Genomic DNA, 15502 nt, shown 5'->3' with positions numbered 1-15502 from the left:
TGTCTGGAGGGGAAAATTTTCCAAAAGGAACACAAAAAAGCCTCTTCCCCACCCCCAGAGATCCACTAGTGCCATCCTGTGCATGCACTCACACTACCTTACACACCAGGGTTTAGAACACCATAATAACCGATTCTTTACTGATCTGGAGAAGGGTTAAAACCGTACAAAGGCATCCTTTATCTTACAAATAGACCAAAACAGGGCAGAAACGAGCTCATTCTTAGGCTTATAAAACAAGCCTTTACAGATAATTATGTTTTATTACTCTTCATTTTATGAGGATTGTGTTATACAAAACAAATACCAGATGCCTATTTGTTGCGTTTGAGGGGGGAGGAGAAGGAATCTCTGCGAGCACTGCTGTAAGCAGCCCTGCTTTTAATTGAACACAATAAATGCATAAAAATTAATACTGTTTGAAACCAGCAGGTAGGAAACAAATGCATGAACTGTAGCTGCTGAAAGACCTTCTCCCCTGCTAGCTCCTACTGCAAGAGCAGCCACTCATAAGCCCATTTCTCAGGGATGGTACTCTCTAAGCAAGGCTCCTTACATATGCATTTCCCTGAAAAATTAATATTGAACTTCGCAGATAACCAAAAGCCTAAAAAAAAAAAAAGGGGGGGGGGGGGTGGAGCGGGGCAGGAGGAGCTGACAGGATTTAATGATACTTCTTGTGTTAAAAGATACACACATACTCTCAGCCAGGATAAACTGTAATTAAGAGTCAAGCAGCTTAAAGATGGGAAAAGGAGGGAGAGAAGTAAAGGAGGTATAAAGGGATTTCTGGCAACCTTAGAAGAAAGCAACCATCCAAAATGGGTCAGATCCTTCAACTATTAACTAAGACTCACACTACATGCTTCCAAACAGCCTGACAGAGTGTGCAGGACTGGACCCCGGGGCCTGAGGTGAGGAACACACATCTAAAACTCGGGGACATTACCGGAGAGAGGCACACAAAGCACACCCAGTACAACAGCAAAAATGGGATACAGTTCCTCAAGGACAGTAAAACATAGCTAACTAGCCCGCAACCAGATGTCAGCCATCCACCCCCCAGAGGCACCACTAGGAAATCTATTTCTCATTTTCAATGGTGGTTTCCTTTTTCATTTTAATTGCATTAAGATCCAATCATGGGGTGACAATAGACACTTCTTACTTAAGGCCGATACCAGCCCTACATTGTTTTCAACATCATGCCTGATAATGCTTTAATGTTCTGGAAAAAAAAAAAAAAAAAGATACTGAAATTGTGTATGCAGGATCTCACTGCAGTGGGGAGCCTTTTTCTAGAAAGATTTATTTGAAAGAGCGATTTTAAAGACAAGGTGCAGCAGTAAATGCAAGGTAAGTAGCAGTGGACGGTTTCCACACTGCTGTTCATTTCCAGGTTTCCATCTGTTGTAATTATCAAAATCGAGGACGGGTCTCCTCTATTATCTTCCACCAGCGCATATCCTCAACCTATTTCCTAATGAAGTTTGTTTACAAATATTCATTAGATTCCATGCTTTATTAGCCCAGTCAGTTAATTATAAGACAACGGCACCACAAAAATGCAATTATAGTAATCAGTGCATTGACTACTGTGAAACATGGTTACTCTGAGACTAAAGTTAAAGTAAATAAGAACTATTGCTATAACCTGTAACCACACCAACAGGGCAACTTGGGATCACACCCATATCTCTAAATCCTTAGACCTCCAGTTTTATACCCAAACAACACAGACAAGCTCACCATTAATTATTTTAGTATGACCTGTGCCAGAAAGATTTTTCATTAAGAAGAAGAGTAAAAAACCTTTTTGCTAGAAAAGACTATTATTACAGGCCACCAGAAATAGCTAACAGAACAAAAGGTGAAAACCTGTTTTCATTGCAGTTCACTGATGTTTTGATGCACAGAGCCAAGAGAAGTGTGTCTTAATGGCCCCTCTGGTTAATGCTGGTTCTTGGCAGCACTAACCAAAATGGACACCAGCAGGCTGGGGGCAGTGAAGGAGAGTCCTGTGAAACATGGCAGGTGCAAGTGCAATGATTTTGACACCTTCAGAGCAAACAGATAAGACAAGGACCAGGATCCCCTTGCACAAGTCCGTCCAGACCTTCAAGCTCCACGGCAAAGACAAAGCAGGGTTTGGGGAGAGAGCAACATGGGCAGAGGCAGCAGCTGAGAGAATAGCCAGCCCCATGGTTAGCTCCACACCAAGAGACATGCACAGACAGTTTAGAGATGAGCTGGGGATTTGGGGCTTCCCCTGAGCTGAGGGCCCCTGAAGCTCTCACACTAGATGCGGAGCTTGGGGAGCAGCACCTGCATGTGGCGGGGCGAGGGGGGCTGCCTGCCCAGCCCATGGGTGCTCTGGCCAAGACAAACATGCTGGTTCTCTGCCCATGTGAGGTCCAGCCAGGGGCAACCAGGCACAGCTCAGATCTTCCAGTTTTCCTCGTCCTACCTACAACAACCCAGAAATTGCATTTACAGGCAGATGGGACAATAAGGTGCTGGGCTGTTCTCAGCTGAAGGTGAACAACCACCTCCCCCTATCAACACCTCAGGTACTTATTTCCTAACACACCATGTCTACAGAAGCCCTCTTCCAAAGAACAAAGCTAAGACTTTATTACCCTTCTCTGCAATTAAATTTCGGGAAGGGCATAGCAAAGCAATTGCATTTGTGTATGTGTGAGCTCACAAATTAACCCCAGGAACTCTGTTTATGGCAGCGGGGTCATTTACAAGGAGAGGCGAGACCAGCAAGCACCCGTACCCACTAGCTTTGATGCGTCACCCACCTGCCTTCACACAGCTCCAGCGGCTTGCACACTTTGATTATCTGAGCTTTCCCTGCCACCGCATCACTCAGTTGCTTTAATCTTGCCACAACAGCAGCACCATGAAAAGAAAGGGGGAGAGGGAAGAGGGCAAGAAAGAGGAGAGACAGAGAGAGAAAAGAGATTTGGGGCTGGAAAAGGCAACTTGATGGAGGAATCTGGAAAGATCTGACATGCTGTCAGCCAGAGATGAAAGCACTAGAAACAAGGGACATGTCGCATGTTTATTAAAATGGAGGCATGATTCTCATAAGGAAAGCACATCTTTGACACCTGCTCAAAATCACTCCTATGAAAGAGCCACCCAGCAATCTAGCACTGCTAAATTTAGCACTGGTTTTAGCTTTTGTCAAATAATATATAAAAGCTCCTCAAGACACATGTCCAATTCAAAACTAAAACAAAACTTATTTTAAAATCTTGCTTAAACTGATCTACATGCCAGACCGAACATCAAGCCTGAGACGATGCCAAGCGGTGAAGAAAAACCTAATATCAGTTTGAATTAAAACTTGCAGAACTGTAGTTAAAAAAATGGGCAGGGAAAGGGGGAGAGCAGTTATGAAAAGGCATGATCACCTGAAATATTTCCCCCCCTTCAAAAAATGTAGCCTTGAAATTCCTACCTGCTTCATTCACCTTGCAGCTATCAGATTTTTTTATTACCCTCACTTTTGAGAATTTCTCTGGCACTTAGTATGCAGGAACAGTGCACGGGAATAGATCCCGCTGCCACAGATAATGCGGTTCTAAGGGAAACCCATCAATTGTTAATGGCCATGCAAATTGTTGAAACTAGAGAGTTATTCACAGTTATCTCACTGTGATTTGGTAAGTGTCCATGCCTGATGTGATCACTCACTTGATATATTATTCCATTACAATTCAAGTAGTAGCCTTACCTTTTGGTTTTAGGAAAAAAGCATGAGAGAGTAGGAGGGTGAAGGGATGTTATTTGTTTTAAATTATTTTAAACAGTCATACATTCCTCCTCGTGCAAAGGTTTTACAGTACAATAAATCCCTCCCTGAGACTACAGTCATGCCTTACTGAAGCATTTAAATCCCTCCGATCAGAAACTAAGGGAGTTTAGCATGCAATTTCAGACCCTGATCTTGCAAAGCACTTTCTTATGTTTCAACTATACATATGGTTCCACATCCTCTGTGGCACTGGATCTTCCAACTGCAGGTTGCACCATTTTAGATTTTCTGATCAGGGTTTTCTACTGCTTATGCTAAAATTTGCTGACATTTAATAAGCTATAGGCGTCTCCTCAAATACATAATGCATTCACTCTCTTGCAGCACCAACTTACTGATCATTAATTTTCAGCTTTACTGCAGCTCCAACATATCAGATGCTTTTTTTTTTTTTTCCACTTCTTGTCTGAGATTTATTACTTTTAGCAAAGTGTATTTTGGTTTTTTATTTTGTTTCCTCGTTTTAAAACTGCCTTTAAGGGGGAAATGTTACTCTTCTTTACAAAGTAATTCTGAAATCACAGTATTAAAAAAAATAAATCCTATAATTATGTTTCCCATTAGGATTAGATAAATTATGTTTAATTAAAAGAAAAATCTGCTAGCACCCAGCACAATGGTTGGTGGCAAATCAAGGAGATGAAACATTTATGTGTTTATCTTCCTGAAGCAGCTAAGTCTAAGAGCAGACACACCCAAACAAGCCTTCAGAGATATAAATTCAGACATCATAAACAAAGATTTGTCCTTCCCTTCAGATAACGGTTCTGATTTTTAGAAGCAGTCTCTGATTTTGTTCTTGCAGACTACAGCAACTACAATTTTTACGGGCTTTCGGCAGTTACAGACTGAACCACCTGATTGCACCAGGAATTCCAGTATTGCAATGTCTGCAGTTATTTGCAGGGCAAAAAACAGTATCAGAAGTCAGATCTTCTAGAATTAAGAAAATCAGGATTAGTAACCAAACTGCCACACTCGCCCCTCTCTGACACTGTTGTTGGGCAGGTGACGTTCTCCAACAGCCTGACGGCTGTAGGGGTCATAACACATACTGCAGTTGTAGGAAATGATTTATACCATGCTCCTTTTACAGCCCTGGAAAACTAATTATTAGTGGGACAGGGTCCACCACATACACTTTGCAAACGTTACAGTATGCATTTTCCATTAGGAATCGCTGCCAGCATTGCTACGCGCAGCCCGTCAGCAACGCATTCTCAATTTTGTTTAGGAGCTGAAGAATGATTGATCTTATTGATTTGTGTCAACAGTCTGACATGGCCATATCGACCAGCGGTAATTTTGTGGGAGGAGCTGGGAGGGAAACTGGATATAGCATTTTCTGTAACACACCGTCCTGCCCGAAGAGAAAATGTTGTTAGAGATGCTGATACAGCCATCGACAGGACTGCACTGGGACTCGAAGTGACACAAGTGAGTGAGGAGACATCTCCCATGACTGTGTTTACAGCAAATCCACTGCTAAACACCCGACTGCATAATTATAATCTATTACAATTATGCAAAGAAGTAACATTTCAGAAAGGCCTTCTCATTTCCCATTCTTAGCATTGAATACTTTTGTTTTGCAGCCAATCAACTAAATTAGCCCTAATTCTGTTTCATTCACAAACACAAAGAGTATATTAGAGGGGAAAAAAGTGAACGAACGGGAAATTCACTTACGAACCCGGGAATTATTTCATTTTCATGTATTTCTGGACTAGAAACCATCACGGGGAAAAAAGTCAACTTAAGGCAGAAGAGCTTTACTGAATTTTCTAACTGTACCATGAGAGCCCTTGGAGGAGTGATCAGAAACTGCAGCACTTCAGCGCCTGGAAAACTGGTGGCCTTTGGCAGCATCTGAGTGAAGCAAGGAGGGTTAAAAGGCTCGTATACCAAACAAGATCACGTATCCTGACCTAGGACAAGTGTCAAACCAAAAAAAAAACTTTTGTGGGGATTTCCCCCTACCCATACACACAGAGAAGAGCTGCTTTATCCTACTTCTGACCACTTTTATCAGAAAGTCACAATTTAGACCTACACTCACTGATGCTTCCCAAGAAGGGGATAGAGAAAATACTAATGAATAATATTCCAATTTTACATAGCACTTTCTCTAAAACATTGCAAAGCACTAAAGTAACCCCCAAAAATGCTTAGGGAAAGCAAAGCATTCTTCCTCATTTTAAAGCCATATGGAAACAACCATGGTGGCCAGTGGCAACCATGGACACTGGACTGCAGTCCCAAGACCATATGTGCTACAGGCACGAGAAGGCTGGAGCTCCTGAAACAGCCCTGCCAGCACCACACTTCAACCAGGGACTGCAGAGCGCAGAGAAGTCTGTATGACTGGAATATGAAATGGGAGCCTGATTTAGCCAACACAAACACCCCAACTCTACCACCTTTCAGAGAACACCCGCTTAGCAACCTATCTGCATCTCTGCTGGGGAGACAGCACTACACCCCCTGAAAACCTGAGGTTAAATCTCAGCAAGAGGTGGTAGGAGAGATAACCAGGGAAAACACAAGTTATTTAAAGAAAATGGCATCTTCTTTCTCCTGTTACTGAGGAGGCCTAACCCCTTTGACTGGCTTAAATTTATTCTAAGAAATGGTAACATTTTAGGAAGTCAGATTGCATTTGGAAAGCCATCAGCCTGGCAGCACTCACACCAGTTGTTTCCTAGCAAAGCAGTTAGGCACAACATTTTACTGAGATAGGGCCTTTATTTCTTAAAACATTATTTCCTTCTTCTCATGTGAAACGAATCTCCTCTCTTATTCTTATTTGGAATTCATTCCTTAAACTAGTTTCTCCTGCACCACCACAGCATGCTGTTCCCATCTCACTGCTTCCAAACCACGCCCCAGGCCCCCTGGCACCCATGCTGCAACACCAGGACAGGGACTGCTCTAAGCACACTCTTCGGTTTCTTCCGATGCACAGGTGTCAACAGTTATAAATTATAATTTGTTCTGTAAGTGGAAGAAATAATGATTCCCACCATCCTCTGAGCTGAATTTTTAATCGCTGCTGTGCATGCCCAGTTCTGCAGGCCCCTCTTGCCCCAGCACCCTCCCTGACTGCTCCAGAGATGGAGGATGGGTTGTAGCGGCATTACATAGCATTGACGCTCCCTCCAGCTGACTGTGGTGGCTCCTAAATTAAGGCCCAGGCAGCAATGATATGTCCTGTTTCCTCCTGAAATTTGGATTAAAAGAGAGCAACACAAAACCTTATGTAAAAGCACAGCATAGCTGGATGAACAGAAGAGACGAAACATATCTACTGCTCAGTGTAAACCATGAGAAGGTTTTGAAACCTATATGTCCCAAAATACTTGGCAATGTGGAAAGCTGCAGAACCTTAAATATAACCTGAAGTTATACTCACACATGCCCACACGCTGAACTAATCTCCATACGAAATGGGACAGGAGTATGTATCTTGCACCATCATCTAGTTATAGTCAAGTCCTTGAGAAATCAGTCACCTTAGCAGCACGGAACACATTTAACTCCTTTCACAGACCAGACAGTTATTTACGTACCTACGGATTATTTTCCTTTGGTTATCAAAACAGTTTGTTTACCCAAGACCACAAAACTCTGTGGATTTTCTGAAAGAAACCCTGCAGAGAGAAAGGGAAAACAATCACAGATAATACTCCAGAAATCATCAGATTACAGCACATTCTCTTGACTCACATCTGTTGAGTAAATAAGTGCTTCGTGCTGACCAGATTCATTTACCTCCCTCTCCTGAAAGCGGCTGCCTGTTTACTTTCCAGTGGGCTGTTCCAGGGCTATATGTGGGGCAAAAGGATTATTTCCAGCAGAGTTAAACCAGTAGTCTTTTTTCACTTAGGTTTGTCTTGAGCTGAACCTCCTCTCATTCAATCCCATCCTCTCGGGGAGACGCACCACTTCAGAGCTGCACAGATGCAAAGAGGTCTACGGCTGTGAACACTCTCAATGCAGCAGGGAGCAGCAGGCAGCAGCATGCAAGCCCCCAAGAAAACTCCAAATTCATCCATCCCTCTCCCTGAGGAGCAGCTTCAGTGAAGCTCACCTTAGGCTGCTACAAGAAGTCCTACACAAGTCAGGGTTTGCCCTGTGAAATGCCCAGGCAGGGAGGGCGAGAAGGCAGGGGCACTAGAGGATGCTCAGCACTGCCTTCTTGCTGAGGGCACGGCAGAGCTTAATCTTGCTCAAATGGGTAGCTGGAAACATTACTTTTAGCTTAGTTCTGATCTCAGTTGAACAAACCCTTCAGACCACCTATTTCAGGATTAATTCAGCTTAAAATTAAAATGATGAGTCGGATAATTTTTTTGGTCGACACTATTGTCGAGTGTCTCTTCAGTGACTATTATTTATCAATAAATTATCCTAGAACAATTTTCCTAGGCAGGAAAAATAAAAGCAGAGCCCCTCTGGCTGTGAAAGCAGCTTTCACCTATGTTTCTGCATACAGAAAACGCCTGCTCTGGACCAGATCAGCCATCTACTGTAATGCTTTGTCACCACAGATCCTCGTATGAGATGCTTCACAGAAAAGACACAGAAAAGCCTAGGGCAAGCAATTATAACAATAACTCACCCCACAAGAAAACTTAATTACTTGAGGTTAGGAGGGCGCCTGGTTTAAGGCCTGCGGGCAGGGTGGGCTCCTCTGCCAGTGCCTGACCCTACACACCCGGCCAGACACGCTGCGGCACTCGGCACCGCTCACACAAGGAAACATGCTCATGCACATGCGTCCACCCTCTTCCACCCCTTTTCCAAGATGGAAGAGCCTGGTGCAAGTGGCCAGGCCGAGGACTGCGCCGCTGGCTGTGAGCTCAGGGATGATCTTGTCGCCCCTGCTCCCAGCTCCTGCCAGAGTATCAGCCCAGAGCCTCCCAGGTGAAAGCTCCTACACCCCTAAGGGCACTACCTGCATTAAATCAGCATCGACAGGCACCTAAAGACACTCTGCAATACATACACGGAGCAGGAGGAAGAACATGATAGAGCAAATCCTGTACTTCTCAGATGTACGTTAAAGGTTTGTTATTTACCTGATGACTGCATTTTGGAATAAATGCACTGTTAAACAGGCAAATTTCCCGTTTCTTGAAAACTGATATTAAAATAAAAAAGCAGTCTGGTGGGGATAGGTCTCTGCAGGAGCCAAAATACTCTGGGAAAATGCCCAAGCTCTCTCAGGAGTTCTTGAGTTTCATCCAAGCTCCCAGAGCAGGCTGGTGATACGCACGATGCACCGACTGGTGCTCATCTCAGTTCAGACGTCCCGGACAACAGCCACCCTGAACCTGGGTGATTTCTTCAGCCCTGTCCTAAATAGTTGCAAAGGAGCTAACCTGTGAAGGCTTTTAAATAATTCCAAAAATAAATCAGTAAGTGATTAAGTGTGGCATTTATATTTAAATACAATACACTGAAGCTAAGTATGCTGAAAATACAAGAATTTTGCCCTTCAAAACATGCACATACACGCATATGCATGCCACAGCCTTACTTCATGTTTTTGTGCTGGTCTTGTGAGTGGCAAAGTCATCTCTTGCGTCTAAATCACCCGCTTCTTTTTTTATATGTGTATTTTATTCCTGGTGGGAAGGAACCGAAACTAAAAGTTGCTCTTCTTCTCATTCTGTGCTTATCGCACGACTGCAACCTTTGCACAGGACAGCATTTTCATGGGTAGGAGGTTCAGCCATGATTGACACACCTTCCACCAGTAGAGTGCACACCAGGTAAACCTACCAGGTACCAGAGACCAATGAAAACATACAGCTGGGTATTTTTACCTGTAAAAGTACATACACAACCCTGCTCAACACTTCTGTGTTCCCTGCAGAGATGTATCACAGGCATAAGCAGGCAGCATGCTGTTGCTCTCTCCCTCTTCTGCCAACACCCAGCAGCCCCGGGTAGGTCCTTCCATAGGCTCCTCCTCAACCGCACGCCTCCAACCTTCTCACACAGAACTCATCCCACCTCATGAGGTCCCGTGTGTTTTGCCTGCCTTTCTTGGCTCAGTCTTGATAACGCAAGCTTTTTGAGCACTGACTGATCAAAAAGCTTAAGTCTATAAAGATCATCTCGCTACACTAGTTGTCCTCCCGCATAAGTCTGTGTTTCTCAAAAAATACATTTTTTGCTCATTTCCCCTTCTCCATTCTACTCTCTTCAAACCCGTTCATTATTTGTTTTACCCCTTCGTTTCATTACCATCGTTAACTTCAGCTAACCTGCGCAGATGTAGGCAAAAATCCTCCCCGAATGAGCTTTAGACGAGACCTCATGTTTTTGGATACTGTCACTCTCTCCATCTTCCAAGGGCAGGCTTGTCCCTGCCCAGAGGATACACCATAAATAACAATATTTACTTTCCTAGAAAGATCCCCATTTTGGTGTGAATCTCTTCTCTGCATCTGGCTTTACTAGAACATCACATTCCTCCATTTCTTTCGGTATCCACAGTCATTTATATTACCTTCCAAAAAGTAATTATTTGGAACCAGTTAAGCCTGTACATGAATTACGCCTTTGTTTAAAACACATTGTACATATGTATATATTTAGACTGTCATTAAATATTTAAGAGGCTGTCTTCAAACTTCAGCAGCAGCACTGTTTATTCGCTTAACCCTTTGAGAAAAGGAAAGCTTGACAGTGAAATCCTACTGTGGAGAAATTCAGGCAGCCCAGCTATCCTAGCTGGGTAACAAAGGCCAATTTTGACAGTCAAGGACATTATAAAGAAACCAGGGGTTTTCTTTGTCTTCCTTTATATCCTGTTTGCTAGTAGTCTGATCATGATAATGCAATTCATTTTAGTCTGCATCAGCTTTATCTGCTGAGATGCATAACTGGGATGCAAATTAATTAGCTGTAACATACAGACGGATCTTTCAGTACAATTCAGGGAAGGAGAGTCAAATGCGCACATGCCCGTCCCTCCTTTCCGCAAATGAAATAAGACACTACATATTTTTCCACAGGTCAGGAAGTCACCTTTCTTAGCTTTTTCAATCTCCTAGAGAGGAAACAAAGCATCCTGCGGACAAGTGGGCCTTGTTTGAACCCAACACCGAATGTTGCACCGTAGATGAAACCCCTTCACAACTAACTTGCAATGTGCACTGACACCAAGCGTAACACAACGTAACAATACCACCCTGCTGACATGAGATTTGAAATCTGGTCACCTAATTTACCTGGCTTGGCAAGGTCTCTGCCTAGAGCTAGTCATTCGTATTTTACACTGGCAAGGACCAGTACCTCGGGGCCAGCTCTGCATGGGCAGGGCACCAGTGCTCCTGTCGTTCACACAAAGTAAAAGAACCTAAGTGTCACAGCAGAGGATGAAAAAACCGGCACAGAAGACAACAATGCACAACTTTCTCAACTCTACATGGACACACAAATATACATATCCTGGATAATGCATTTTTTTCTTCTTTTTGATTAAAACCTCGAGGACACAATGTTAAATCCAAGCCCAAAAAACCCCACGTGCAGTTTTCAAGGCCCAGCTACATTTAGAGGCATTTCTTTCCCAAGCACTACAGCCTCATTCTTGATCGGATGGCGCTTTAGGTGGGGTGAATAGCAGAGTCCCTCCCACAGCTTTCACACCTGGGTTACACATCAGCACGGAAGCATTTCAACCGGCTGGCTGCAGTTACCCTACCCTGGGGATGTGACCTTGTCGGATTTTATTAAAGGGAGCAGAGCACCAGGCGTGGTCTGTATTTGCACAGGAGAGACAGAGAACGCAGGCCACCGCAGGACGCAGTGCTGGGAGATCAGCAGATGGCATACTTTGCTGCGAATCAGCACCGAAGCAGAAGTGCGAAGGGGCAGCGGCAAGCTCTGGCAGGTGCGCTCGTTCAGCTAAGATGCCCGGTTAAAGAGCTTCAGCACTTGCAGTTGTTCGCCAGAGCGAGCCCGTTCACCTTAGTGGCCCGACCACAGATTCAGACTGCCTCAGTTCTCAGGAGTAATCTTATTTTCTTGTAATCATCTTTTTTTACTTCCTGTCTTTAACAGCAGCATTGCAGCGAATGCTGAAGTCCCCATACACCACCCCAGACATGGCCGCATCTTAGCAGCAAGTATGGGTTTTGTATGAATAGTATGGTGTACCAGTTGGGCTCGTGCTTCCATAATCCCCTGAAGGTTGTTACACACAGCCCTTGCTACAAAATAAGTGGCAAAGACACTTTAGGAGGGGGAGAACTTACAGGGAGAGGTCTATCTTTTATTAGACCAAATGGCATAGCTGTAAAAAAAATGAATATGAACCTACTGACATCAAACCATGGGTGGGTATGTTTGTTTGTATGACAATTCAACTGCACACATGCTGTAGGTCACAGCAAATAGGCAGGACTTTTCCTACATGTAAATCACCTCCAGCTGCTGAGATCTATGCCAAAAGTCAGCGCAGCCTGCAAGGCTACAATTGTCAGGTGTCCCTCCTTTCCCCCTCCAAAAATATTCCCTATCAGGAGCCAAAGGGACACTCGGGGCACAAAGAACACAATCGTAACTTAATAACTGCTCACTCGGTACCGCTGCTGTATTGCTTCCCCCTGTGCATCGTTTCTCCACTCGCCCATCAGTTTTCTGAAAGCGAATGGGACTAAAAGTCCACCAAGTATTTGCACTGTTGTTTCCTCCCCTCTGCGGCAATTTACAGTAACCGGAGGGCGAGCAGAGTTTGCCCAGGCAAGGCAGGCTTCCTGGTGTTGCGGTGCTGACCTTCCCAGTCTCTCCCAACCCCCCCGTGGACAGTTTCGGTAGAGAAACAGGCAGCCAGCTGGAAATTTTGATCAGCTTTAATGCCACCGTAGTTTCTTCCTGACTGCTCTCCAGGAGTATTTTCCCACCCACGTTCCTCTGTGCATCGCAAACCCCTCCAGCCGTTGGCAGCTCAGTGCAGCTCCGCCGCACGCTACTCAGCGCCATACGGCTGGTCTGTTTTAATTCAGCGTCTAACTGCTGCTACATGGGAAACATTCTCATGCTAAAAACTTCACATACAGACAGCTACTCTGCAGCAAACGTAGTGGTGGTCGGCATTTAAATGAACTAATCAGTTGCACACGGCTTAGTCAGCATCGCAGCGCTGGAGGTAATTCCCAGGAAGCGATTTTCCCAGCAGCTATATATACAAACCTGAAAAGCAGACTGGAAGACAAGGGCAGCACCACAGCGACGCAAAATTTGGCTACACGGTAACATTACCAACAAATAAAAATAAAAATCGGGGGAAGTCGAGAAAACAAGCATTCACAGAAAACATATGCTGTGCTCGCACCGCCACTGTATCCTCTCACATGTGAAAATCAGAAACTCAGACACAGGACGCGAACCCAGTGAGCGTTTCTTTTTCCTCCTTTCCTTACTGATGCTGTGCCGGTCCGAACAGAGGAAAAAGACGGCAAGGCGAGTTACTGCCTCGTTTGTGGAGATACACAGACACCGGGCAGGAGCCGGGCAGGGCTTTTTTTGGAGACAGCATCCCAGCAACCACCCTCGGCAACTAACCCACGGGGCGGGAGCCAGGCTCACGCACGCACTGAGAGGGGCTGCGGACTCGTACAAAGTTGATCTCGGGGCAGGGAAGGCAAAGGACATCGACCCTAAGCGGCGCCGGGGAGGGGCGAAGGGCAGCGCCAGATACCGGGGCATCCTCCAGCAGCATCTCTGCCGCTGGCCGCGTCTGCGAAGCCAAAAGGGCTGCGGATGCAGGTCGTCGGTCCCCGGGGCGAACAACGCCACGGCCGCGGGTGGCCGCGCCGCCCTTCAGCGCCTCCCCGCCGGCTCCCCCGGCCCAGGCAGCGCCGAGGCAGCCGGCAGCACCGCGGGGCACCGGAGGAGCCACCGACCCGCCCGAAGCAGAGATCGCGACTTCCCTCTGGCCGCCGCCAGCGCCTCGGCACACATCTGCACACATCTGCTCCCATCTGCCCGGCGGCCGGGCCGCCTGCGGGGCCGGGTGTGCCGGCACGGCCCTGGGGACGCACGCACGGGCAAGGGGCGCCGCTCACTTACTTCTCGTATTCGGCGTTGTCTCGATCGCAGCGCGAATCCTTGTGCTTTTGCCAGTCTTTGCCATGCTTGCAGGTGGTCAGGAGGACAACATCCTCTCCGTTATGGACGTGATATAAGGCATTCCTGGTGTCTGACCCTATCCCCGTCAGGTACCTTTTCCCCTTGAATACCAACATGTACTTCCTGAGAGGAGGGATGGTGTTAAACCTCAAAAATCCCTTCTCCCCTCCTGTCCTAGGATGATCCTTAGAAAAGAGCGGGATAGAAACGTCAAAGTTGGGTCTAAAGTTTTCAGTACTGATGCTGGCTTTGGCCAGCATGGCCTGGCCGATGTCGAACCCCACATCCTCGGTGTAGTCGGGCCAGGTGCCGGAGTATAAATTAAAAATCAGGTGGTTTCTGCCGTTGTTCCACAGGTGGAGGCTCTGCACCTTGGAGCGGAGGTTGTGCACGTACTGGGGGGAGAGCTGGTCCCGGTCCAGCGTGTCCAGGCTGAGGACGAAGAGGCAGGCCTGCCCGGGGTCGGAGGTGTAGAAGCGGGAGCCCTCGATGGCGGCCAGGACGTTCTGGTAGCTCTCGGCGATCTTCTCCCCTTTCTGCTGCGGGTACACGTAGACCTTGAAGCCGTTTTTCCGGCACTGGCCGAAGTCGAAGCAGGACTCCATGCGGCAGCGGCGCCCGCGGTAGAGGCCGGCGCTGGCGTCCCGCCGCTGCCGGGGGGAGACGCGCCCGCCGCCGCCCTCGGGGCCCGGCCGCTCGGCGGGCGCGAAGGGCCGCAGGGCGTCGGGGAAGCGGGGCCAGGGCCGCTCGGCGCCGGGGCGCGGGGGCGGGCCATGCCGGCTACCGGGCGGCGAGTGCCGGGCCGCCCGCAGCCGCACGCCTCCCAGGTAGAGCAGCAGGGCGAGACAGGTGCCGGCGGAGAGCAGCGTCAGGTAGCGTTTTTTGGCCTGCATGTGTCCGGCGGGGGTCCGGGGGGCTGCGGAGGAAGGCGGGGGCGGCCCGAGCTCGCCGGGCGCCGCTCTCAGCTCCGCTCCGCCATCTTCCCGCCGGCGAGCGCTTCAAACTCTCTTCGCCCACCTCCGCTCGGCGCCGTTCCCCAAGCCGCCGGCCGGGGCCGCGCATGTGGGCGACCGCCGCAACTTTCTCCCCGCCGGTCTCTCAGGGGCGGCGGGCGGCGGCGGGCCGGCGGCGGCCCGGCGGGGCGCCCCGCATGCACTCAGGGGCCGGCCCCCCGCGCGGGGCGGGCACCGGGGCAGCCCCGCTCCCGCCTTCCCGCCGCTGCCTGCCCTCTCCTCCGCCACGCTCCCGCCCGCCCCTCCCCTCCCCGCGCCAGCCCAGCCCAGCCCGGCCCGGCCTGGCCCAACCCAGCCCGGCCCCGCCGGCTCACAGCCCGCGGCCGTCGCGCCGCAGCCTGACGAAGCCCTGCATGGCCCGGCGCCCCCCGCCCGGCCCCGGCGCCGCTCGCTCCTCGCCGCGCTCCCGCTGAATGGCCCCCGGGACGGAGCGGCGGCGGCGGCGAGGACCCTCCTCCCTCTCCTCCTCCTCCTCCTCCTCCTCGCCCCTCCCCCCTTCCCCGCCCCCCCG

General features: G+C 48.1%; 1 protein-coding gene across 1 annotated transcript in view; it reads right to left on the bottom strand.

Annotated features, from left to right (window-relative positions):
- Positions 1-15163, bottom strand: part of EXT1 (exostosin glycosyltransferase 1) — a 181669-nt gene extending 166506 nt beyond the window's left edge. Inside the window, exon 1 of the mRNA XM_074898508.1 lies at positions 13919-15163. Within this exon, the coding sequence (XP_074754609.1) occupies positions 13919-14871 (953 nt within the window). The 5' untranslated portion in view covers positions 14872-15163. The remainder of the gene's footprint in view (positions 1-13918) is intronic.
- Between the last annotated feature and the right edge of the window lie 339 nt (positions 15164-15502).

The sequence above is a fragment of the Athene noctua genome, chromosome 2 (assembly GCF_965140245.1).
Source record: "Athene noctua chromosome 2, bAthNoc1.hap1.1, whole genome shotgun sequence".
Classification (NCBI taxonomy): Eukaryota; Metazoa; Chordata; class Aves; order Strigiformes; family Strigidae; genus Athene; species Athene noctua.
The sequence above is the reverse complement of the archived record's forward strand: the minus strand, read 5'-3'. Positions and strand labels throughout refer to the sequence as shown.